The sequence below is a fragment of the Bombyx mori genome, chromosome 13 (assembly GCF_030269925.1).
Source record: "Bombyx mori chromosome 13, ASM3026992v2".
NCBI classification, from domain to species: Eukaryota; Metazoa; Arthropoda; class Insecta; order Lepidoptera; family Bombycidae; genus Bombyx; species Bombyx mori.
Window position 1 is genome coordinate 4,647,475 of NC_085119.1, and position 26,022 is coordinate 4,673,496.

At 34.4% G+C, this 26,022-nt stretch overlaps 1 protein-coding gene and 1 non-coding gene across 5 annotated transcripts in view; one reads left to right on the plus strand and one right to left on the minus strand.

Annotated features, from left to right (window-relative positions):
* Positions 1-2,665: 2,665 nt before the first annotated feature.
* Positions 2,666-26,022, minus strand: part of LOC101744227 (uncharacterized) — a 69,635-nt gene continuing 46,278 nt past the window's right edge. For 2 of the 4 annotated variants that reach the window (XM_062671739.1, XM_004927909.5), the window contains exons 4-7: positions 22,700-22,785; positions 18,938-19,045; positions 4,959-5,018; positions 2,666-4,153 (exon numbers count right to left, since the gene is read on the minus strand). In XM_062671739.1, the coding sequence (XP_062527723.1) occupies positions 4,067-4,153; positions 4,959-5,018; positions 18,938-19,045; positions 22,700-22,785 (341 nt within the window). In that variant the 3' untranslated portion in view covers positions 2,666-4,066. Of the gene's footprint in view, positions 4,154-4,958; positions 5,019-9,202; positions 9,859-18,937; positions 19,046-22,699; positions 22,786-26,022 lie in introns of those variants that run through there. The other 2 variants (XM_062671738.1, XM_062671737.1) reach the window with 2 other exon arrangements.
* Positions 6,174-6,279, plus strand: LOC119629444 (U6 spliceosomal RNA). Its single transcript, XR_005245427.1, has one exon. It is a non-coding gene; the product is annotated as a U6 spliceosomal RNA (small nuclear RNA).

Consider the following 26,022-nt stretch of genomic DNA (forward strand, 5'->3'; position numbering starts at 1 on the left):
TCTGCAATCTTTAAGATATCTGCCTAAAGCTGTTTTTTGAACAACTGCTGATGAAGGATGCGCGTAATAATAATAAGTCTGCAAAAAAATTTGCGTTAGACGGTGGGCGATGAAGGCCTGCATGTGTCTGTATCACCTGCCTATTTGTGAAGCGAAACAATTATGTGTTCTGCTTCAAAGCAATTGTTGTTCAATATGGTTGATACTTTGTCTTGAACTCTCGTGATGAAAGCTTCATTAAAACAAGATAAATTGCTTTATAACAATAATCGATACTGTGGCTCCCTGTCATTTAGATGGTACTTCGTCCCGCCCCGGTTCAGCTGCAGCTTCAGCAGAAATTACAAAAAAGCGGAAGTATTCGGGTTTGGGGTCTTCTTATTCTTTTTTGCCTTTCGCGGTTGAGACGATGGGCCCTTGGGGCCCTGAAGCAAAGAAATTTTTAACAGAAATCTCCAAACGCTTGAAGGAGGTTACACATGATGCTAAGGCTGGCTGGTACTTTGCACAGAGAGTGAGTCTGGCTGTCCAACGAGGCAACGTAGCCAGTATCTTGGGGACTGTGCCTCCTTCAAGCGCGTTGGAAGATCTGTTCTACTGTGTGGGTTGAGTTATGTTAAATTATTTTGATTTGACTTTTTGTTAATAAAAAAAGAATAAATATAAAAAAAACAATAATCGCCGTGACCAAGTCGAAAGAGATTTGAATGGAACTCTAAGAATCAGCTCTTGCTAAAGACGATCTCGATTTGTAAAGGGCTTGAAGTACGGAAAATTTCTCCGTGAAGTGTGCCTAATGAGTCGACGACTGACTTTCGCGCCATTAGCCGAGCTCGTCCGTTTTGACGCACGAGTAAATATTTGTCGAGGCATTGTCTGGACCTTCTGCTAATAATACCATTGTGTTACAAACGCTTACAATTTCCTGTAATTCTGAACACGCGATCAAGGCTTTTTTTACGGGCTCAGAAACGTTTCGTTTTTTACGAGATGTAACGTTATTTAATGTTCTTCGGTAGTTCTTTTTGACGTTCAACAAGTATGTACTTTCATTCATGTTGAATATTTTTTTTTTGATTTGATTTGATTTGATTTGATTTGTTAGCACTTTTGGAATCATTCAGATACTAATTATGATAAAGAATCTATATATATCAAAGGACCAAGTGTGAATTGCGGTTCCATCAGGTAATTTCCAGATTTTTAAGTGTCAATCGTCAAATGTCAATCGACGTTGAATAGCAGATATTTCCTAAAAGCCTATATGACCGTAAGACTTTATTCGAAAATAATTTTATTTTTAGCATAATATTATAATAGTACTTAATAATTTCAATAATGTTTTTGTGTTAACGAGTCAGGCGTTTTGGTGAAAACTGTAAGCCTGACTTTGTATTGAATGCAATAAATAAATAAGACAAGCTATGTGAGTTAAGAAAAGTCTGAGACGTTATGTAAACCAAACATGTGCCATGGATAATCTTTGTAAAGACAGAAGAAGAAAGATAAAGAAAACTTTACGTTACCATGATATTTAAAATTAGAAATTATTATTAGGACATTATAAAAAAACCATATTACTAGCTAAAATAGTATTTAGTTGTGACTTAAAACAATGATTAATAAATTTCAGGGTCCGTTTGGCGGTTGGTGTTTGTTTTTTGGTCCTTCGAGCATGAAATTTTTCTGATACATTTAAACCAAACTTGATCTCAAAAAATAGTATAACTAGATTTTGAAACCTCCATGAAATATCTAGATTATGGATAGATAAAAGAAAAGTATTTTCTTCTCTGTTCTCTGTTTCTGTTTCTTCTCTGTTTGCATTTGTTTTTGTTGCTCGTGACGAAACTTGTTACCAATGACAGTTTTTTATTCATTCTCTACTTTGTTATTCAATCGAATTTTCTTACGAGTTGTTTCTTATAAGTTGTTTTTTATGAAGAAAAGAAAGCGTTCTACCTTGTGGCAAAAATGGAAACAGTGCTGGTATCCAGCTTTACGGGCCCACTCCAGTAACTATGCCAATATATTTGTCGCAGGTTTGAACTCGTTAATGAACACGTGTTAAGTACCTACGTATTTCTCTTATAACGCTATATCTATAAGTCTAGTAGTTACCAACTTAAAATCAGGTGATCTATGGCCTCTTTTACTTTGGAGAAAAAAAAAACTGTCGGTATTGCAATCATTATAATATCATTGCTGGTGTTTCATATTATCAATAGCGATAAATTCCAAATTTGAATATTAAGATATGCCTAGTGTGAAATTGCCACACAAGGACATGCATTGAAAACGTTAAGAAATAATAGAAAACCGCATCATGATATTTCGAATATAAATTATAAAGTTTTTCCCATTGAAATCTTCAACACTATAATATTACACGTGACTCGACATATTGTTAGTACGGGCTTTACTGTTGCAGTCTGAAATGTGTCGGCTCAATTTGAAATATTCATTAGTACGTTGCGAGCTGTACTCTTGAACTGAGGTACTGTTATATGTTTAAGCTGCTTAGTCTACTTTGCAGTTTAATATTTCAATTAAATTTTATAATATATTATATAATTTTATAATATATTTCAATTAAATTTTAACATGATTTATCATGATTTTATATTCTGTAGCTTTACAATTAGGAAGTTTAGAAAAACACATATTAACATTTAATGTATTTTATTTCTGTTCGCAATCTTCTTAACAATACATATTTGTTTAACAGTTTCTTTCCCCTAAATTTTAATTTACTTTTTAAATTGGCATCATTGTAATCAGCAAGTCATTGCAATGTCGTATAAACAACAATTCTAATTTTATTTACAAGCTTTAATAAATATATTATTTTAATACATATAAATATAATATATATTTTACTTACTATAGTTATTACAATTTTGATATATTTACATAATTTATACTTTCCTCAAACGTGCTTATTAGATAATTAAATGTCTTAGAAGGTAGAAGGCGAAGAATTTCATTGTAGATATGAAAATGTAAAATGAGGGAAAATCGAATTAAGATTCGTTTATCATCAGACTTTGAAGTCGTTCATATAATAATATTGAGTGAAATAATTGAAAGGCTTAAACTTTATTGTTTCAAACGAGGCTTCTGCGAATCGATGATAACAAGAATGCAATTAATTAACGATCATTCTTTATGATAAATTATAAAAAATAATCCAACAACATTACACTTTTAGATCCTTGTAACAATAAATAATTTATTATAATATATATTACAACAACTACATAATAATATACAGTGTTCATTCAACGCAATGTAATTAGTGTGCGTGGATCTTTATAATATAGAGTGGTAAAAAATAATAAACAATATATTTTCTTCGCTTTCCGCTTTTTTCCTGGCGGTAGGACCTCTTGTGAGTCCGCGCGGGTAGGTATCACCGCCCTGGCTATTTCTGCCGTGAAGCAGTAATGCGTTTCGGTTTAAAGGGTGAGGCAACCGTTGTAACTATACTTGAGAAATCAGAACTTATATCTAAGGTGGGTGGCCCATTTACGTTGCAGATGTATATGGGCTCCAGTAACCACTTAACACCAGGTGGGCTGAGAGCTCATCCACCCATCTAAGCAATAAAAAAAAAATAAAAAAATATGAAACTGCGTTTGGACACAGCTTAAAAACTTCGGAGACAACATAATGATAACAAAGAACGCTAGATTAAACAGTAAAAGTGGTTTTAATTCTAAAATCATCGAAACAAATCGACAAAAATTTCGACAGTGATTTATAACATTTTCAAATCAGATTTACCCAACACTACAACTGCCTTCGTTTTCTAGCACTATCCCCTTACAATCTGCTTGAAGAGGTTAGAAAACTTACAAAATAAGAGACATCTTAATGTGTCACGACGAACGCGTCCAAAATCTGACAATAAACAATAAAACCTGTCACAGAAAAGCACGTACAAGAAACGTCATAGTTCATGTAAGCTTGCGTCGGTGTCGCTTTCAACGCCGCCCAGGAGTAGGGAGGTCTCACAGGGCTGGGAGCGGCGAGAGTCCGGCTCCGCGGGGAGGGGCGGCAGTAGTCACAGCTCTATCGGCACCGCACCCTTCCAGGTCACGCCGGCTCGCAGCAAGTGGTAAAGCCGCAGGACACACCAGATGCAAAGGCACTGAGGGAAAAGAAACTTTAATTTTTTAATACGCTATTATTAGCTTCAGACGTATGTATGTACCTATGTTAGTATGTAACGGAATCTTTGGACATGATTTTGATCCCCTTCAAAACGTCGGATTAATTTGAAATTTGGTAAATATCCTGAAAAGCACCTCCCTTTTTTTTACAATAAAATCATTTTTTCTTACACTATTTTTAATTCAAATTTATTAAAATTTATTTTCTATTTTTTAGTTGAATTTTTTATAAAAGCGAATTTTGTTAGTTTTTTTTTTAAATATTATTTATTATGTTCACTTAGGGCGCAGCCTTTAATAATGAGGTTTATCTCTTGATTTGTTGAGAGAAAATGCTCTTAAGGAATGCATGATTGCTTTTAGGCCTCAATCGACAGAGTAGAGTTAAGAGAGAGAGAGAGTTAATAATTTATTGACTTTCATTGATTGATTTATTCCAGAACCAGATAAAGAAAATTGAATCATTGTCAAATGATTATTAAAAAACAGCTCGTACGTACAATTAATTACTAATTATTGCCCGTGTGGTTTATTTGTTTAAAAATTAATTCCCATTTTTATTTTCACAGAAGCGAACACAGTGCATGCAGATGATAATTTTTATTCTAACCCAAAAAATAGATATATTTTTTTTCTGGTGTGATTATTTTTTGTACCAACATGCTGAATGATAATGTGATGTCTACATAGCATACTTACCATACAATGTCTGTATCAGAACAGAGATACAGAGATACAGATATTGTAAATTTGTTGAAACCAGTATCTATTCTTAGTACTTACATTTAGAAATATTCTCGGTATTAAAAATGATATTTCGGCTTTGCACATCGAGTCAAATTGCTGAAACAAAATCAACAAATGATATAAATTATAACTAAATATCTACTAATTTGAAGCTATAAACAGAATTGTGTATATACGTTGAAGTAGACACAGCTAGAATAGACTAGAATACGATGTTTTGCAATTTAATATTGTTTCTCTTCCTGTTTTTTTGTTCGACTATAACCCAAAACCACAAGATTGATTTTCATACATTATTTTGTTCGAAAGCTGCTAAATCTATATTAATATATAAATCTACACTGGTTTTTACGGGTGTTCCGTTATAACTTCTGAACTATTGACTGAACTATTGATCCGATTGACTTGAAACTTGGTATCCATATAGAAAATACATGTACTTAACGGATAGGCTATATTTATATGAGTATTGGACTCCCTAATAATAATGACAATAAATAATAATGTTAATTTTAAATACCCAGCGAAGCTGTACGGCTAGTATTAGATAAAATTATTGCCTGTTCTTACCGCAAAGCAATTATGATTAAAGGGTGGGACAGCTGTTTTATAATACTATTGATACTTCGAACTCATGTCTCAAGGTGTCTCAAGGTAGGCAATAAAAGTATATTTCAACATGAACTCTTAAAGGAATATTATATAAAAAAAATCAAACTTGCTCCCTTCTGTTTGAGAAAGCTTTATTTTACTGTTTAAATAAACATATTACATTAGACAAACAAATAACCTTACGTAACATAACATACCTATACCATACCATAACATCACACATCTGTAAATATCAATCACCTAGTTATTATAATATAATCTCGAAATCGAAAGATCGAAGTAGTTTCAGAGTTAGATTCAGACCACCGTCCCGTCGTTATGAAGCTCGGTCGCGCTCCCGTTATTATAATATAATCTCGCAAAGTTTTTGAAGTTCGACCTACCCACAGAATGCACACATCCTTTTATGTAATTTTTTTTCAGTCTTCCATTATGTTTAAGGAGGAATTTTTAATCAATTTTTTATACTCATTAACTAACAGCACCATTAGTGGCGATTCATCTCAACTTCTATGATGTAGCCATTAGCAAAAGTCCTTATATGGGGGTTTGACAAAATAATATGGTTCCTGTTTCTGCTGAGCTCTTAATATTTATGAAGAAACTCTCAATACTCAACATGTGTTCCTTCCAACTAATGTACTTGCTTCGGCAGTACATATACTAAAATTGGAACTATACAGAGAATATTAGCATGGCCCCTGCGCAAGGATGCACGCAAAATCGTGAAGCGTTCCACATTTTTTCTCAGACACAGCTCACAGAGTTTCTCGCCGGATCTTCTCAGTGGGTCGCGTTTCCGATCCGGTGGTAGATTCTGCGAAGCACGGCTCTTGCTAGAGTTTGTGTTAGCAACGTCGTCAGGTTTGAGCCCCGTGAGCTCACCTACTAGTTAAGGCTACGCTGATCTAGCCTCTCAAGGCTCTCAGATTAGGTAGGAAAAAAATCCAACGAACAAATAGAGGAAAATCCCAAAATTAAACATTAGTCAAAGCAAAATGACGCACGTTTTTAGTGGAGATCTAAATCCAAGTTTATAAAGTTTATTTGCAAAGTAACAAAGTTAATCTTTAATCGCTAATAGAAATTACTGTCAGTAATGGGACAAAGCAAAAGAGAGAAAATAATTAAAATAAGCATGCAAACATTTTTAGAAAATATCAACTGTCTATAAAATGCTTTTTTTTATTTTTAATACGCTTTTATTAGCTTCAGAGGTATGTATGTATGTTTGTAACGGAATCTTTGAACATGATTTTGACCCCCTAAAAATGTTTACGTCTATCGGCCGTTCGTATGATACAACTTTTTTTTCGTATTCGCACCAACTTTGAAATTTTAAAAGTTTTCATGGTTTAAAAAATCGAACTCCTGGTGGAGTTCATACGCAAGTTATCAATTTTGCTAATGAAAAACGTACTTGAGAAATTTTCACGGATCACTTGAACAGTTAAGGAATCATATTATTTTCGAAAAATCAAACCCGCAAAAATTTTAATTTTCGTAGCTACTGGCCATGGGGCGTCTTGTGAGTTCGCACGGGTTGGTACCGCCACCCTGCTACCTATTTCTCCCGTGAAGCAGTAATGCGTTTCTCTTTGAAGTGTGGGACAGCCGTTGTACTATAAAACTAACTTAGAACTCATATCTCAAGATGATCAAGCACACATCTAAGCAAAAATAAAAAAAAACACGTGTGGCACTCGGAGACTGCCGCAGTAAAGCTATTGCATAGCATTTTTTATCAACTTATGCAATTATAAATCGACAATAATAATTTAATATTAAAACAACAATAAAATAAGACCACGCTATATTTATAAACATTAACAAAAGCAAAACATTAACTGTCCCCTTCACACTCATAACCTAGACCGCGCGAGGGAGTGATAGGCAGACTTTTCATGATGTGCACGCGGCAGTGCGACGTCATGCCGTGCGCTTATTCACAAACACTACACAAGCGCAACGAGCTACATAGTAGGTGTCAGGTTATTTTCGTTACGGAATTTCTTGATTCAGTCGCCACGCTCAAAGCCCGCGATAAAATCTATGCAATAGCTTAAAATAAAAATTCGGGAAAAACTCCCCGTGAAAAATGTCGTACGAAATACAGACAGAATCGATCTCTTAGTAGACGCAGACCATAAATTAAGGTGTATTCGTCATTTTCTCATTCTTCTTCATTCTTCTTGTCTTGTCTTGTCATTAAATGGATAAATGTCTTCGCGAACGAAGTTAGAGAAAATATTTTACTCCAACAAATACTAATGTTTTCTATACCGCAAACAAATGAGTTCCTTGGTTACAATTAACAAGTAACAGCATCATTTACGGAGAGGGACTGATGAGCTTAAAGTTACGTCACTACTTTATACGTTGCGGAAATAAACAAAGGAGGATATTATCTTTATTTGCATAACGAAACAAGCGGTCTTGGCAGGAAATAGTTTAGGGTAATAGGGTGACAATGTTTCGTTTCTTTATGGACATATTATTTTACTATTTTCGTGAAATTACTTTTTCTTTTTATTTTCTACCTCCACCTTTTTAATGTATTGATAAATGTTAGTCCATTTCACGCTCCACTTGCTATTGAGTTGTTGCTGATCGTAAATTATAGTCTATAGTATGTTACTGCTCGGGGACACAAAAAGGTAAATTGTAGTACATACTCTTGCGAACTGACAACTACATGACTAATTTCTTCAGTTAGTGGGTTTGATTAATATAATATAATACACGTAATAATTCACTGCTTCATGATCACATAATAAATGGGTATCTGCCTTAGAATTTGAACAAGAAAAAGAATCTCAAAAATTAACATTGTTGAAATCAACTACGTTGAATGTTTTATCATTCGTGAATTGTGTCACGAGCAAAATAAATATCTTATCTTATCTTATACCTTTAAACGAGTAATTCTTGTATATATATAATCTGAATCCCGAAAACGGCTCCAACGATTTTCATAAAATTTAGTATACAGGGGATTTCGGGGGCGATAAATCGATCTAGTTACGATTTATTTTCAGAAAATGTTGTTTCATTCGTGTTTTCAATAATCAACTCTTCCCGACATCTATTGGCGAATAATAATAATAATTTTCTTAATTGAGGGCAACTAACCGCTTTAAAGACACAACAAGATGTTTGCTCGGTCATCATCTAGTATATATTTAAAGACACGACATTTAAAAAAGAATATATTCATATTTTTCAATAGGAAACTTAATTTTGGTATATATGGTATATACGCACATACTTTTTACTATGAAATATGACGTTAATACTTTATTCTTGAGTACAAATTAATTAAAAACAATCAATTCACAATCAATTTAGCACAATCAAAATTCTGACAAATTCACTCCATGATTGAAAACCTGTCACCAGCACGGTCATAATCTGTAATATTGTATTATCCAGTCTAGTTAATTAAGTTCATAATAAGTTATTGTGAATTACCAAGAAATTGAAGTGTTACATAAAAACTTCTCTTTTTTTTAAACTTTTTATTCATTTTGAATTTGGAACCCGTATATTATTATAAAAACTTATTTCGATTTTGCCCTATTTCACATATTTTGTCGTGTTCATTATCAAATTACAGTATGGAATGGGATGTTAAAGAATTTAGGATTGCAGTGATCGCCTTACACAAAGTGGGTATGGAGTCGTCGGTCATATTCCAGACACTTCAAAAGCTTGGTATCAGCCGTATGTTCGTATATCTTACTATCAACAGATACAACAACACTTCCTCTGTCGAAGACCAGAAAGATCGAGGCGGCTGCTTGCTGTTAGAACTACAAAGGCTGTTAATGCTGTTAAAGCCAGAATTCGTCGAAACCTCATTAGGAAGCAAAGAATCTTATCGCAAGAAATGAAGATTCCTGCTAGGACTCTGTCGCGATTTATAAAACAAGACCTGAAGCTCGGTGGTTCTCGTCGATACGACGATACGTCGGTAGGACATGCCCTAAATCGACCTTTACAATTAAAGAGAGTGGATCGATCAAAACGCCTTCTGTCGCGATACGCAGGTGAAAGGCATAGGAATATCCTCTTTACCGATGAAAAAAATTTCTCGATTGAAGAACACTACAATAAGCAAAATTATAAAGTGTATGCTCACCGTTCTAAAGAAGCTGCTCAAGTTGTCGGAAAGGTACAACATGGTCATCATCCTACGCCGGTGATGGTTTGGTGAGACGTGGACGTGGCTTGGTAGGCAGCGGCTTGGCTCTGTCCCTGGCATTGCTGACGTCCATGAATGACGGTGACCACTTACCATCAGGTGGTCCGTATGCTCGTCTGCCTACAAAGGCAATAATTTTTTTAAAAAAAAACGTGTCTTATCAAGGAATCCCAAAACTACATTTTATGAAAAAGGAGTGAAAGCTTCAGCCAAAGTGTATTGTAAAACCTCTCAGCAATAGACTTTTTAAAAATATACCGTGGAAATTTCAGCAGGACTCTGCACCTGGTCACAAGGCACGAACTACCCAAGCCTGGCTTGAAGTTTCAAACCAACGTTCCGGACTTTGTAAGAGCTGAAGACTGACTCTCATCTAGCACAGAGCTCAACCCTTTAGACTTCAAATTATGGTCAGTTTTAGAGGACATGGCCTGCTCTAAGCGACACGGTAGCATTGTCTCTTAAAAATCTTTGGAGCAAACAGTGGCGAAATTTCCCTTGGAAACAGTGATAGATTCGTGGCCAAACAGATTAAAGGCCTTTATAAAACTCAAAGGTGGCCATTTCGAATAGTTTCTTTTTTTGCTGAGACGTTAATGAATATGTAGGTATACATTTTAATAATATTACATTACTTCATTAACAAAAAAATGCATCTTCATTTGTAACATAACTTATGGCTGGACTATAGGTATTAATGAAGTATCATATTTTCTTTTAAATTATGTAAGAGTTCTATCTGTCTGTGTAACGAAATCTTTCAACGTCATTTTGAACTAATTTAAGACGTCCGATGTGCGCAAGACAGACGGCTGAACTGACGTGACAATGACATTTGGTGTGCTAAACATGGCGGATTTTCGGCCTCATTAGGTATTTACGTATATTCATGTTTAATTTTATATACGCACTGAAATACTGTTATATTGTTTTCCTGGGAGTTGCAGTGCTGAGTAAGAACGAGATAGATATATGTTTATGTGTGTGCCTTCAAAATGGCTGCTATTTGTATAAGCAATTGTACGTATAGAAAAATATGTCGCGTCCCTACTTTAAAGGTCTATGGATCTATTAAGAAATTTGGACACGTATGACGTTTTGATGACAATAGAATAATTGTACCTTTTGCTTATTATTTTTTCGGGCAGGGGGCCAAACCGCCTACGAGGTCCGCGGCGGCGCGCGGGGTATGAGGGATTTCACGATCTGCAAATGTTGGAAAAAGACCGCGAACCCAAGGATATTTTAGGGCTCTACCGCACTAAGCGACTTCCCTGCACTCTCACATCCGACGTCAGATCTCCGCCCGGGCTCAGAACCCGGTCAGAGTAGGGGCGTCACGACTACTATTGTAGCTAGTATATAATTAATAACTACTAGTATAATTATTAATATACTGATATTAATTGTATTGATAGGAATCTAATTGCTCTAGTGGATTTATATTCGTATATACTTGCAAGTGCCTGCAATGTATACTAATGTATTTGAAAAAATTTGTAGGTCGTTGAAAACCCTATTGAATTGCTAGCATAATTAATCGTTGTTTTCAAACTTGGTTTTAAAAATACGAAACTTTACAAATAGCTTAAAGTTGATTGTTTTCAAGCCAGTCAGTAATTTAGAAAAACTGTTTATGTATTCCGTAAAATATAATATATGTGTGTATAAACTTAATTATAGTCGTAAATACAGTACGATCTGCATTCCTTTTTGTTTCTTTATAGGTGTGAGTATTCTGTGATAAATAATGCTCTGTGATGATCTCAGAATTAAACAAAATGAAGTTTCTATTCATAATATTAATTGAAATGTATATTGCGAATTACTGACACAAAAGCGTCCTGACTAGTTGAAACATGGTCATCCTATTCAAACGAATTAAGCCTATTGTTATAATTACCGGCCTTAAGTCCAGAGCCTTTGATGAATGGACCGCAGACAACAATAATTTCTCTGGGCACTCCGCTAGAGAGTTAATTGAATATCCCATTTCATTTTCAGCATTCTAACTATTATATTTAAACAATTGACTAGGATTACATACGTTGAGGTTATACAAAAATACACATTTAATTTTCTAAAAAAAAACTTTTTCTAGGAATTTACTTTGAACTCTGGAGCAAGGGTAATTTGTTACATGAATCATGTTCCGACTATTCTCCGCTGAAGTTTGTTGTCGGTGGAGATTATTATAAAAGTCGGGAAACAAATTTGTTTAACATTTCGGTACTCAAGGTGGGTAACAAACAGCATTTACGCTGTTGATGTCTATGGTCTCCAGATGGTCCATGAGTTCATTCACCCATTTTCATAAAGTCTCCTCAATTCGAAAAATTGGCTTACAGTTTTCAATTAATGTATTGAAAGTAAAAAAGGTACAATTTTTTATAATATTAATGTAACTCATTCTCAAATTCAAATATTTTTATTTAAATCTAAATAAGTGCTTAAAGAAATCTAAGTATTATTGTTAAAATTGATGTTATACTAGCTGACTATCAATCGATAAATAAAAGACCGAAACAAAAGGAATCCGCCCGACGCGACAGGGGACACATCCAAGGGAAAACAAAATTGTTATTTTTATTTAATTCTGAGCTTTATAATATTTATCTACCTTTTAAACCTTCTCTGGACTTCCACAAATAATTCAAGACCAAAATTAGCCAAATCGGTCCAGCCGTTCTCGAGTTTTAGCGAGACTAACGAACAGCAATTCATTTTTATATATACTTAATAAATTATTTTTAGAGATCGAATTCGTTTGTACTTTTTGTCATTTCCAAACACACAGCTTATGTTCTTTGTTCTGCCCTTTAAGTTCGGGAGCAAACGGACGAAAAATATCATTCGAATACCAGTACATATTTGCGATCCCTGCATAAATATTCAACAAACAATATCCGATATTGAATGCGCTTAAACGTATTGGAGCGGTTCGTTATGTATGTATGCCGCAGTCACTTTTGGATTTTAATATCAATACCATTGAAGTGAACAAACCAAATTAATCTGTGCCAATGATAAAACGATGATACAAGTTGAAGAATGATTTTTTAATAAAAACAGAAGATCAAGCAAACAGAAAGAAATAGGTAATAGAATAGACAACATCAAAAATCAAGAATAAAAAACTACATCAGCTATCAAAAGAGCAAAGAGGTCCGCAACAACAGTCGAAATGAATGTGAAATACTTTAAGGCACAATGCCTCGATGCAATCACCCTGTGATTGTTTGACCAATGAGAACAATGAGGTATGAATTTTTACGATTTACAATTCTCTCGTGATGCCACTTTATCCAAAACAATTAAGCAATTACAGATATATTCTTAGCAATGACAGTAAGTGTCGATTAGTTCAGCACTCTTCGTATAACTCAATAGAACTAATTTTGAATATGAGAGATAAATCTCTTCATAATAAAAACATAGATAGAAGAGACAAAAAGTCACAAAAATTGACTAACTAGTAGTAAACTTTGAGAAATGTTTTAAGTGAATTACTAAGTCAATAAATAAAATACAAAGAATTAAATACGATAACTCAGTTTCTATCAATAATAAAAAGTAATCCGATCATTACAGTACATCAGTACACAGAAGAATGTAGATTAGTGCATCTTTTGACAAAAGGATTGTTTCTAGCTGAAAGCTAGAAACTATTTATTTAACTTGTTTTAAATGGTTTCGTAATGGCATGCAAAGCATTATCGAATACTATGAATGAAAAATGTGTCCAATTAAAAAACCAAAATACAGAATCATAATATCAAAATTTGCTAAAAACAGAACGCCGAATGATATTATAATATTTTACGTTCTTCAATGACGAAGTGTACACTTTTAGTATTATTATGATAATAGCATTAATTTTGGCGCCATTCAGGCGTTATTATGGAAATTTTGGCATCAAATTTTAACAAAGCCTCGACCAGTAGTCTCGATGGATAAAAATCTAAAATTAAATTATATTATTATAATATTTTGGAAGCTTGAAGAATGAAATGATAGTATATTAAATCCGGCCTAATATTGTTAGTTTATTTGTAATGAGTACATTATTTATATTAAGTTCCCAACGAATGTACATACATACATACAAACATACATATGTATAAATAAAAACTATTGTACTGTAAAGAACCATGTCATGACGAGAACTCATAAGATTTTCCCCTAACAAAAAATGCTTAACGCGGCTAAAGAAGTTTTCACTTCAATACCAGTGTACAACTGCTACTTGTAGATTTCTTGTTTCTATAATATTCAGTTCTTTCCCATTAAAAAAAAAGTTTTATTTTTTACTGGTTGAGAATGAGAATATTGATTTCATGCAATTAAGTTGATTATTCCTCAGCGAAATTAGTTTCGTTATGATATTTTATCGTCACAACTACTGTTCTCAATTTAATGATGCTGTTTGGATAATGATGCCCTTACCAAGATTCAATTTCATATTTTTCAATTATATGACAGAGATTTTGATTGGAAATATTTCCATATTAATTTTACGACTACTTCTTCAGACAAAGTAGTGAGAAAGTACGTAAAATGAATTAATAAATGCAGTGTGATTAATATTACATTAATACTTTTGGTGTTTGCTTTTTTATTAATAATTAGATTTTAGAAGTTGCATAGCAAATAATATTATAAAATACCAAAGTAACGCGATTTGTTAAGTTTTTACACGGAAATTACTGAGCTGGTAGGCACAAAATTCAATTTGGAAATACGTAGTTTGAACTCTGGGAAAGAATAAAGGTTACCTTTCATCCCATTGCTGTGCATGGGTCTAAGCCCACGCGATGTAAAGTGTAATCCACTTTTTACTGGTGGTAGGACTTTTTGTGAGTCCGTGCGGGTAGGTACCACCACCCTGCCTATTTCTGCAGTGAAGCAGTAATGCATTTCGGTTTGAAGAGTGAGGCAGCCGTTGTAACTATACTTGAGGTCTTAGAACTTATATCTCAAAGTGGATGGCGCATTTACGTCGTAGATGTCTATAGGCTCCAGTAACCACTTAACAGCAGGTGCGCTGTGAGCTCGTCCACCTATCTAAGCAATAAAAAAAAAATTAATAAATTTGAATTAAAAATAGTGTAAGAAAAAATTATTTTATTGTAAAAATGCGTGGGGTGCATGGTATAAGTAGATAGAAATATTTTATGAACTTTTATGTCTTCGGTCCTTAATAAGTATACCAATTTCGAGTTAATCGGACGTTTTGAAGGGACTCAAAATCATGTTCAAAGACTCCGTTACAAACATACATACATACATACGTCTGAAGCTAATAAAAGCTAAGCTAAAAAAAAGGCAAAACTTTCGGTGAAAAGTTACTAAAGAATATTCAAATACAACGTTTATTAAGACGACCAAGGTCTCCAAAAACCACAATAAATTCCAAGCATCGTTGTATATTCAATAGCATTACGGTATAGTATTTGTATAGGTTATCATTTACATGAATGTTTTTGTCTGGGCGCTTTTGGATGACCGCCAGAGGGGACTGGCTGCTCGTTTGTACGTATTTCGCTGGTCATCTCTATTTACTTAGACATGTATAATGTAACATGTACTGATGTTGAAACTATTGCTTTGAGGTTCCATTCGAATTTTGTACAAAAAAGAGAAGAATATAATCTCTTTGTCGTGTTTTGTTGCTTAGCGACGAGCGGGTCCGATTTAAATAACCTTTTTTGTTCAACGCTCCGAACAATTCTTTTGTTTGAGTTTAGAGGGGAAGCTTTCTAGAATACACAGCGTTTTCTTTAGTAGCGTTGCAAATGAGCTTCAACTTTTTTATACTTTTCACGACCGCGCAGAGCTTTATCCAGCATCTAAGCAATCATGCGTTTCGGTTGGAAGAATGCGATTGAGATTTTAATTTTATGATAACGCGGGCAGCGGTATTCACTTTGTGATTTCTAAGTCCAGTATCTGCTTAGTAACATGATCGAGATTATTATATTTTAATTTCGGTTACTGATCTTAATCCGGCATCACCGTCCTCACAGAATATCGAAATACAGACGCAAGTATGGTTTTCAGAATGTTTGGCCCTTTTATAAAAACTGTTTTTACGTTTAATATTTTTTGATTTATTAACGCTTAGTCCAGAATTATACCGATAATAAAGTTTAAAATGGTTATTGAAACGGATATTATTTCTATGAGATTTGAGAAATAATATACATACTGGTGGTAGGGTATCTTGTGAGTTCGCACGGGTAGGTATCACAACCTACTGTATATCTACTGTGAAGTAGTAATGGGGTTTGCTTTGAACGCTGATGTAGCGATTGTGCTGTGAAAACTAAGACTTAGAACTTTTGTCTCAAAGTCGTGATCTTGTCCAGACATCGAAGCAATAAAAAAATAACTTTACCAATCCAAACTTGTTTTTTAAGGGAAAAATAATAAAGTAGTAGTAAATTAATTCATGTTAAATACGAAATATACATATGTGATTCTACATTCTACAGAAGCCCTCTTCCTTATAATATACTAAAAAAAGAAAAATATAAAGACAGTTCTGAATAATCTTGGGTTACATTAATGGAGTTTTAGCAAGGATCCCTATTTAAAAAAAAGAAAGAATATAGCCTATGTCACTCGGGGATAGTGTAGCTTCCAAACAGTGAAAGAATTTTTCAAATTGGTTTAGTAGTTTCGGAGCCTATTAAATACAAACAAACAAATCTTTCCTCTTTATAATATTAGTCTAGATATGTCCGAGACGGTCATTAGTTTAGTAGCTAAACGAAACGCAGCACGATTCCTGAGAGATGGCAGCACGATTGCGGTATCGTCGGAACTCGGCTAACTTCGTGCTACGACAAAGCCTAGCTGATGGAGGCGCGTAGACGCCATCACATTTACCAACCAGCCTCCTTGAAGAGCGGTGCCGCCGTCCTAAGAACTGTCATTCGTTTTCGTTTGCTAACTTCAAGATAGTCTAAATTGTTCTAAGATAACAAACGTGATTGGTGTACTCAATATTTCTCTTAGATCGATCACCCTATTCGCCCCTACGATGCCTGACGATGGTGTTAATAAAGGTGGCTTCTCCGACATTTAAAACAATAAATAAAATATAAAATTTATCACAGATACAAATACAGATATACGCATTCATATAATAGCACTGGAGTACAATTCAAACATGCATTGGATGAGATAATGCGTGCATTGTAATACAGAAATTGCCATCGTATGAGGGCCTTTGTTCTACTGTTTGTTAAACACACATCGCATACAGCAACTGTTGATTGTTGCTTCCAATCATACACCTACAAGTATTCAATTCAATACATCAAACATGAATGGTATAGATTTGAGTATTATTCGAGATATCACAGACAAACAATTCAGAGAAGCAGCACTAGTTAAATTATTCAATACAGTCCAATCAACTCTTTGGGTAGACGAGCTCACAGCCCACCTGGTGTTAAGTGGTTACTTGAGCCCATAGACATCTACAACGTAGATGCGCCACCCACCTTGAGATATAAGTTCTAAAGTCTCAGTATAGTTACAACGGCTGCCCCAACCTTCAAACCGAAACGCATTACTGCTTCACGGCAGAAATAGGCAGGGCGGTGGTACCTACCTGTGTGGACTCACAAGTGGTCCTACCACCAGTAAAGTAGTTTAGTAGTCTAATTTAAAAAAATAATATTGTGAAGTTTTTAAAACCATCTTTTTACGTGTTTGTATATCTGAACGTAAAATAATATTCCAATAAAGTATTTGTCCACTTATAATTGCGTGTATTTTCATCAGTGTATAATGATTGGTTAGTATTGATCTGCCAATTAAATAGATATTTAGGCTCATTATATATGTGATCATTTTTTGCTTTTTTTTTAATGATAATATTTTAAATCCCGTTGAGATTTACCATCCTCATAATACCATATTATATTACCGATATGGCATTATAAAGCAATTGGTAATGTTTACGTTACGGGACTTGAGATCGTCTTTTTAATTTAAAAATCTACATTATACAATAGTATTTATGTCACTAGAGACCACGAATAAATTAGTTAACGTTGTGTACTACCGTTTTTTTATTTATTGCTGAGATGGTTGGACGACCTCACAGTTCACCTGGTGTTAAGTGGTTACTGGAGCCCATAGTCATCTACAACGCAAATGCGCCACCCACCTTGAGATATAAGTTCTAAGGTCTCAGTATAGTTACAACGGCTACCCCACCCTTCAAACCGAAACGCATTACTGCTTCACGGCAGAAATAGGCGGGGTGGTGGTACCTACCCGCGCGGACTCACAAGTGGTCCTACCACCAGTAAAAAATTAGTTCATTAGATCTTCATTAGATTTTAGTTTCATTAGATCTTAGATACATATATATCTATTACGTGTACATATATATCTATTATCACAAACCATCTCTAAATTTCTTTGCGCAATGTTAGGTACGATAAGTACGTAGGATTCATGTAACCTCTACATCATTTATGACATAAATCTTAAAATAGGTTATAATAAGTTATACAGGTGACATAAATGGTATTTTGAATATAGAAACGTTAGAAGAAGAAACAACAGAAATATTAAAACATTTTTGAATATAGAAATATACTAGCTGACCCGGCAAACATTGTTTTGCCATATATAAGATTTCGAGGGAATTTCTAGTGTATAAAAAAAAACTAACTTATTGTAAGTGTGTAAGGATGTGGTAAATGAGTGAAAGAGGTATGTAGTGCTGTGAACGATGAGGGATGAATATATAATAAAAATAACAAAACCTCATTCAACCACATAATACCTCATTGTAACAAAAAAAAAAAGTCCAAATAAAAAAAAAAGTTAGGGGTGGACAACCCTAATCACTTAGGGTTATAAAAAATAGATAGTAGCCGATTCTCAGGCTTACTGAATATGCACAAAAAATTTCATGAGAATCGGTCAAGCGGTTTCGGAGGAGTATGGGAACGAACATTGTGACACGAGAATTTTATATATTAGATGAAACATAGAAGCTGGTGAAGCTTAGTGAAATAGCTTTAAATGTTGTTTCTCTTTATAGAGCAACTCAGTTTGCGCTATAGTTTTACCGGGCTAAACTTTATTTTAATGTGAATAAAATGATACATTATATTCATTTAAATTATTTCTTGTGTATTTTAATTTAAATATTTAAAACATTTCCACGCACCTTGTTAACATGATCTCTTAGTATGTTCGAGTAGACCATCGCCATAGCTTCGAGCGCCATGAAGGTCATGCAGCCCACCACCCACGGCACCAGAAACGCGACGTTTTCCTGAAACAGTCTTTAGTATGATATACATATAGTTGAGGTTCAATCAACAGAGTTTCTTTAAAATTGAATTTTTATTAAACCAGTGTATTTTGTTTTTTTGCAAAATGTGTTATTGCTGCAATGAACGTTATATTACCAATTACTTAAAAAAAAGAAGTTTATAAATAATAAACTTTTGCGCGTTTTTTACAGAAATTAGGTTGGAAACCCGTAGTTAGGTTAGTGACCTTGCAATCATGTTTTCAAAATGTTATTGGCTGTTTAAGAATATATTGTATTCTTGTGTCATATTTTCAATGGTTCTTTAATAAGTAGAGATTTTTAACTTTAAGCAAAACTGTGTTTCTCTAACAAGTTTCAACCTAATCAAATTACACTAATGCTTGGCATTTCAGTTATAATTAAATATATTTTAAAAGATATCAACAATATGTGTGACGTCCTTACATTAAAAAAAGGTAAAAAAAATATTGTACTTTTTATTTATGTTTGTTAAAAACAAAATAATTTATCGTTTTGAAACGTAAATTGATCTTTTTTTCTTATATATAGATATGTACATATGTAGTTCAACAAATGAGATATTGATTTATATGGTGTTTTGGTTACCGCAGCCCATAAGCCCTTTAATGTGTATGTTGCCACCTACGTAGAGTCATGTCATTCAACTCACAATTATATTGATCAAAACTTTTTAGAATGCGTATCTAAATCAAGCTGATATTTTTTTTATAATTGTATTTAACCCCTTTGAGCTCACAGTAGCCTAACTCCAGCAAGCTTTTCTATTTCCCGCTTAAGCTCTCGAAGCTGTTAACAGCTGACGTTAGTGGACGAGGAATTGTAGGCATTTGTGACGTCATTAATGTCAGACAACGTTGGGAAACTGTTTTCATTATCCCGACTTTCCATTCCTACTTTAACTTAGTCCAACACTGTGATATTGTAGATAAATATTGAACGTTCGCGTTTAATTTAAGATACGTTGCCTATCTAATTTAACAACCATAATAATGTTAAAATAAATAAATAAAGAGTAATGTGTTAGTAATTGGATACGTAAAGAAGTTTTTAGGGCGTGGACTATTATAAATTTTATGTTATTGTGTGATATTATAAAGACATCTGTAATTTCAATAGACACATCGTTGTAGTTGCTTGTAGTCGTAGTGGCCTAAACGATAAGACGTCCGGTGCATTCGCACCTAGCGATGCACCGGTGTTCGAATCCCGCAGGCGGGTACCAATTTTTCTAATGAAATATGTACTTGACAAATTCCACGATTGACTTCCACGGTGAAGGAATAACATCGTGTAATAAAAATCAAACCCGCAACATTATAATTTGCGTAATTACGGATGGTAGAACCTCTTGTGAGTCCGGACAGGTAGGTATCACCACCCTGCCTATTTCTGCCGAGAAGCAGTAATGCGTTTCCGTTTGAAGGGTGGGGCAGCCGTTGTAAATATACTGAGACCTTAGAACTTATATCTCAAGGTGGGTGGCGCATTTACGTTGTAGATGTCTATGGGCTCCAGTAACCACTTAACACCAGCTGTGAGCTCATCCACCTATCTAAGCAATAAAAAAATTAGTTTTCACAACATTTATCATCTTAGATAATTTTGGTTCATTTCAAGACAACGAGGACCAATGAGAGTCGAAATTTTCTGTGAATGTCCGTCAAGCTCCGATTGGCTGACTATTGTTTTTTTTTTTTTTTTTTTTTTTTTTTATTGCTTAGATGTGTGGACGTGCTCACAGCCCACCTGGTGTTAAGTGGTTACTGGAACCCATGACACCTACAACGTAAATGCGCCACACACCTTGAGATATAGTTCTAAGGTCTCACTCAGTATAGTCACAACGGCTGCCCCACCCTTCAAACCGAAACGCATTACTGCTTCACGGCAGAAATAGGAGGGGCGGTGGTACCTACCCGTGCGGACTCACAAGAGGTCCTACCACCAGTAATGTTCACGTTTATTGTTGTTTTTCCCAGCGGACCTCTGATTAGAGGGCCGCAACTAAACGACCCTTTTACAAGAAATTTCCGATCCATTATCGTGTTGGTTTCACGTGAAAGCTTCAATTTGTTACAAAGGATTGATAAGGTCTTTGTATTCACTGAGCTTTGAATGAGCAAGAAAGTATAGTTTATTTGTACCATATTACATAATTTAGCAATTTTCTTTTGGGGAATAAAAACGAGGCATTTAAGATTTAATAACTATCACTATTACGATTTATTATTTTTCCGAATTCCGTCTTTTGTATTGGGAAATTGTGCTAAAAGTAACTGAATTCTACACACGTGAGCTCTACCTGCATTATAATAATTGATACTTCCACAATTACTTTTTAAATAAAATCTTGTTGGAATTTTAGAAATAGTTTAGTAGTAGAATTACTACTAATATGTTATTTAAATTACTTAATGTCACCTAAAAGGCTTGTAGTTTTCTTCAAATTTAATGAATCGTGGATATGAAATTGGCTCAGTAGAACTGGCCGTACAAACAAGAGACAAAATAGGAAGTTTGTTTTAAGCCAATTAATTAGTGATAATATAGTCTAATATTGAAAACAATTTCCATATGTGTTATGACTCATCCGAAATAACAATGACAAATTTAAATACAGGCCAGTCCTTTGAATTATTCAATTTGAAATACATGTCCCGTATTTAATTACGGGCCGTGTCATAATACTGAGCGAACAAAAGGCACGAATATATTATGTTACACACGCTTCCCTTTTCACGACAACGCCACGAGAATTTTCTGGGACACATTAAATACCCTTCGGAATTTTCAAGAAGGAATGAAATAGATTCCGCACTCTTGTCGAGTGGAGTCCACTAAGCACTGGATCTCGAGTTGTATGGTTCTGAGGTTCTTTGATGTACGCATTTTGGGGTTCCGCGAAAACGGAAGTCCTATTAGGGAGGCCTTTTCATCCGTTTGACTCGTTGAGGTATTTTCAACGAAATATTAACTTCGATTTGAATTTTTTAATGTGAGGTTTTCTTTTATTAATGATGTTTGCCTGTAAGATTCTGAATAATGAGTTTAAGGTTCAAGGGAGTGTTCGTTAATTCTGCGTGTTTGTATACAAAATAAGGCTTGTTAAAATGAATGATCCACGAAGGATGTTTTTATTGAATCTTGTTGACTTTTATTGACTACATGTATATAAACGGTCGTGTTTGTCTTGATGTTTGTTTTAAAGGTTTTTTATTATTATTCATCATCGTTGTAGAATTTGGTGTACTCTTAGTATATACTGTAAGAACCCAGTAATTAATTACAGTCCGGTACAAAGAATAAAAAATGAGATGGTATTTATCAATATCTACTATTATTTACATACTAGGTATTGTAAATACGTTCATATTTATATTAAGAAGTGTGCGGTATTTTTAAACTATTTTTGTATCTCATCTCAATAAATCTATTTATTTATTTATTGCGCTAGACTGGTTGATTAAATGATTTAAAACTGTAACGTGCTGTTTTATAACAATTTTATTAAGTACATTTATCACTAGATCGCATCTATTCAGTTCATTGGTCGCTGCGGATAATGGCCGTTAAAATAATTAAATAATTAATAAAATTATCTACAATTATTAAAAAATTAACAATACTCACTTTATAAATCCCGTAAAACAGGAATATGCTTAAGACGATCATGAACATCTGCGTTCCAATTATCGCGAAATACGCTATCTGTACACCTGAAACAAGTAATAAATATCAATCTAATAATACAGCGCCCGGGGATAAATAAGACGGGAACGTGACAAGACAGATATTGAGCGATTTTTTAGCTACAATCGGCCATCTGTTCAATGGTCCACGGAGAATTTGACGCTTGTGTTCCTGGAATAAGGTTGTCAATTTTCTATCGCCAACTGTTATTGTAGTAAATTCTATAAATAATCCACGAGAGCGACCCGTAAAATGGCAGCTGTGAAAGTATAAAAATATAAAGGTCAAATCTATACTAATACATAAATCTACAGTGGTTTTTACGGATGTTCCGTTATAACTACTGAATCATGCATCCGATTGACTTGAAACTTGGTATCTTAATGGATAGGCTAATATTTATATGAGTGTTGGACTCTCTACACCAGTTGCGGGGGCGTTAATGATGAGAATATTTGCGGGGATAAGAAATAATAATGTTAATTTTAAATGCCCAGCGAAGCGGACGGGTACAGCTAGTAATAAATAAAAACACAATATAGTAGGTAGTCTACCTGTGAAGTTGTCCGTTGACAATATTAGCCCATTTGAAATGTAATTTATGTATGGCTGCCAATTAATTCTAAATTCAAATGAATTTTATAATTCTGATTCAGTCATTTGTTTATTGATTAGTTTATTGTTTTCACTACCTTTGTGTTTTTTTCTTGAATATGGATGGCATAAAAATACAGTAATTATAGAATACGACTTCCATCGCGGTGGCAATGCCCCATAAATGGCTCAGAACATTAATGACATGTACGGAGTGAATACTACAAATGAAGGCACGACGGTGAAGGAAAGCACAGTATAATCAATAGACACGAAGGAATGGGTTCCACACAACTATTTTCCTGAGCGCTATTGTATGCCCTTCTTTAAGAGGCTTAAAAGAAGTAACGAAAAAAACGAATACTAAAATTGGAATAAGTAGAAGGTGAGTATGTTGGATGACTCAAAACTTCCAACCAACAACAATTAGTTCATGTAGCTTAGAGACCGTCTGTTGTACCTTATAAGGTCGAGCGTTGTCATGTAGGAGCAACGGGGATTTTTTTATTTTATTGATTTGATGGGTGGACGAGCTTAAAACCTACCTGGTGTTAAGTGGTTACTGGAGCCCATAGACATCTCCGACGTAAATGCGCCACCCACCTTGAGATATAACTTCTAAGGTCTGAGTATAGTTGCAACGGCTGTCCCACATCCTTCAAACCGAAACGCATTACTGCTTCACGGCAGAAATAGACAGAGTCACGGTACCTACCCGTGTGGAGTCACAAGAGGTCCTACCACCAGATAATGAGCGATTAATCTCAAAAAACTCGAAACATTTATTGTATAAGCTATACCGTAAAAACGAAGCTATACCGACACGGTATGTGATGGGCGCTGCGGGCTCGCACAGCCTTGTAACAAGCCAGGGTTTGTAATTATCATGTTGTCAGTACATCCATCATACAATATAACCTTAGATATTGGCCAGTAAATAATGGAACTTGCCCATCATATATACCTATATATGACTAGATAATGACTTTTTTTTTGATAAATTCTGTTTTTTAGAAATTATATTTAAATACGAATTTACATATTGATAAAATGATGAAATATGAATAATATTTTTCGATTTTACTGACAGAGTAATAAAAAAATATGAACTGGTTTAAAGATAAAATCAAAATTATCGATAAACTTGATTATTGAAAACACGTATAAAACAAATCGAAAATAGATCGTAGCTAGATTTATCGCCCCCCAAATCTCCTGTATACTAAATTTTATAAAAATCGTTGGACCCATTTCCGAGATTCAGATTATATATATATAAGTACATTTATATACAAGAATTGGTCGTTTAAAGATATAAGATTGGTAAATGCGTCTATTTACGAATAAAATCAGCCAACTTAGATTCGAATCGCCTTATGAAATTTTTTTAGTAGTTCCAACAAGAATAATTAATTATCTATCATCAAGATTCAAAGCCATTTCCTCCGTTCGGTGTTTCCACGATGTTCCAAGCGAAGTTTGAATATTGTCCTAGTACTTATTTACTAGTTACCCATCATTTATGACTTATTACTAGTTACCCATTATTTATTAAAAATGTCAAATCTTAACCTTAGATTGAAATTTATAAATTTTAAAGGACCAAAAAATTATTATACGTATGTATATTTTTGAATATGAGAATATTTTATTTTTCAATGATATTTTAGAATAATCGATCGATTGGATTAATTTAGATCGTCTGAAACTTTTTCGTCTGTGTGTTGCATGTCGCGTGACGGTCGGCCGCGGAGTACGGATAAAGTGAAAGGCGCTCATAAGAGCAGCCAAAGCCAATATGGCGGCGCCTATAGTTCGCAGCAGCTGACCGTGTAGTGTATAGACTATTACTCATTTGTGCCAGTGCTCCACGCTATATTGTTTGTTTTTGTCAGTGCTTAATGTAATTGTTGTTTGTCAGAGTTAAATAAATCTATAATGTGAAAAAAAGTTTCACTTTTACCATGGTTTCATAAAACCACACAATCCTTTTTTTCTTCTTCAGTAAACTTCCGAAAGGTTTTCGATTAAGATTGGTTTTTGTTTGTACAGTTTTAATTTCTCATACACAACACGTAGGTGGTTTCCGAAGAAACGTTTTCGATAATGTCCGCTATAGTCGGGATAAACGAACGAACGTGAACTGTGTGTGGGAATTTCAAGTTTTCTGACTTCAAAAATGAATCGCCTTACGAATATGTTTGGAATTAGAAAAAGCTTTTCACTGATTTTTTCGCTTGATTCACTCGATGCGTGTGTTTCCTTATTTTTAGTTATTACGTAGATAGATGAGCGAGGTCTCGACCCACCTTTTGTAAATAATTATCGGAGCCCATAGGCATCAATAACGTAAATGCCACCATCCATCTTGAGATACTGGTGGTCACCTCTTGTGAGTCCGCGAGGGTGGGTACCACCACTCCGCCTATTTCTGCGGTGAAGCAGTAATGCGTTTCAGTTTGAAGGTTGGGGCAGCCGTTGTAACTATACTTGAGACCTTAAAACTTATATCTCAAAGTGGGTGGCGCATTTGCGTGATGTCTATGGGCTCCAGTAACCACTTAACACCAGGTGGGCTGTGAACTCGTCCACCCATCTAAGAAAAGAAAAAGATAAGTCTTTGTTTTATAATACCACGGCTGAACACCACTTCAGGCTGCAGAAACAGA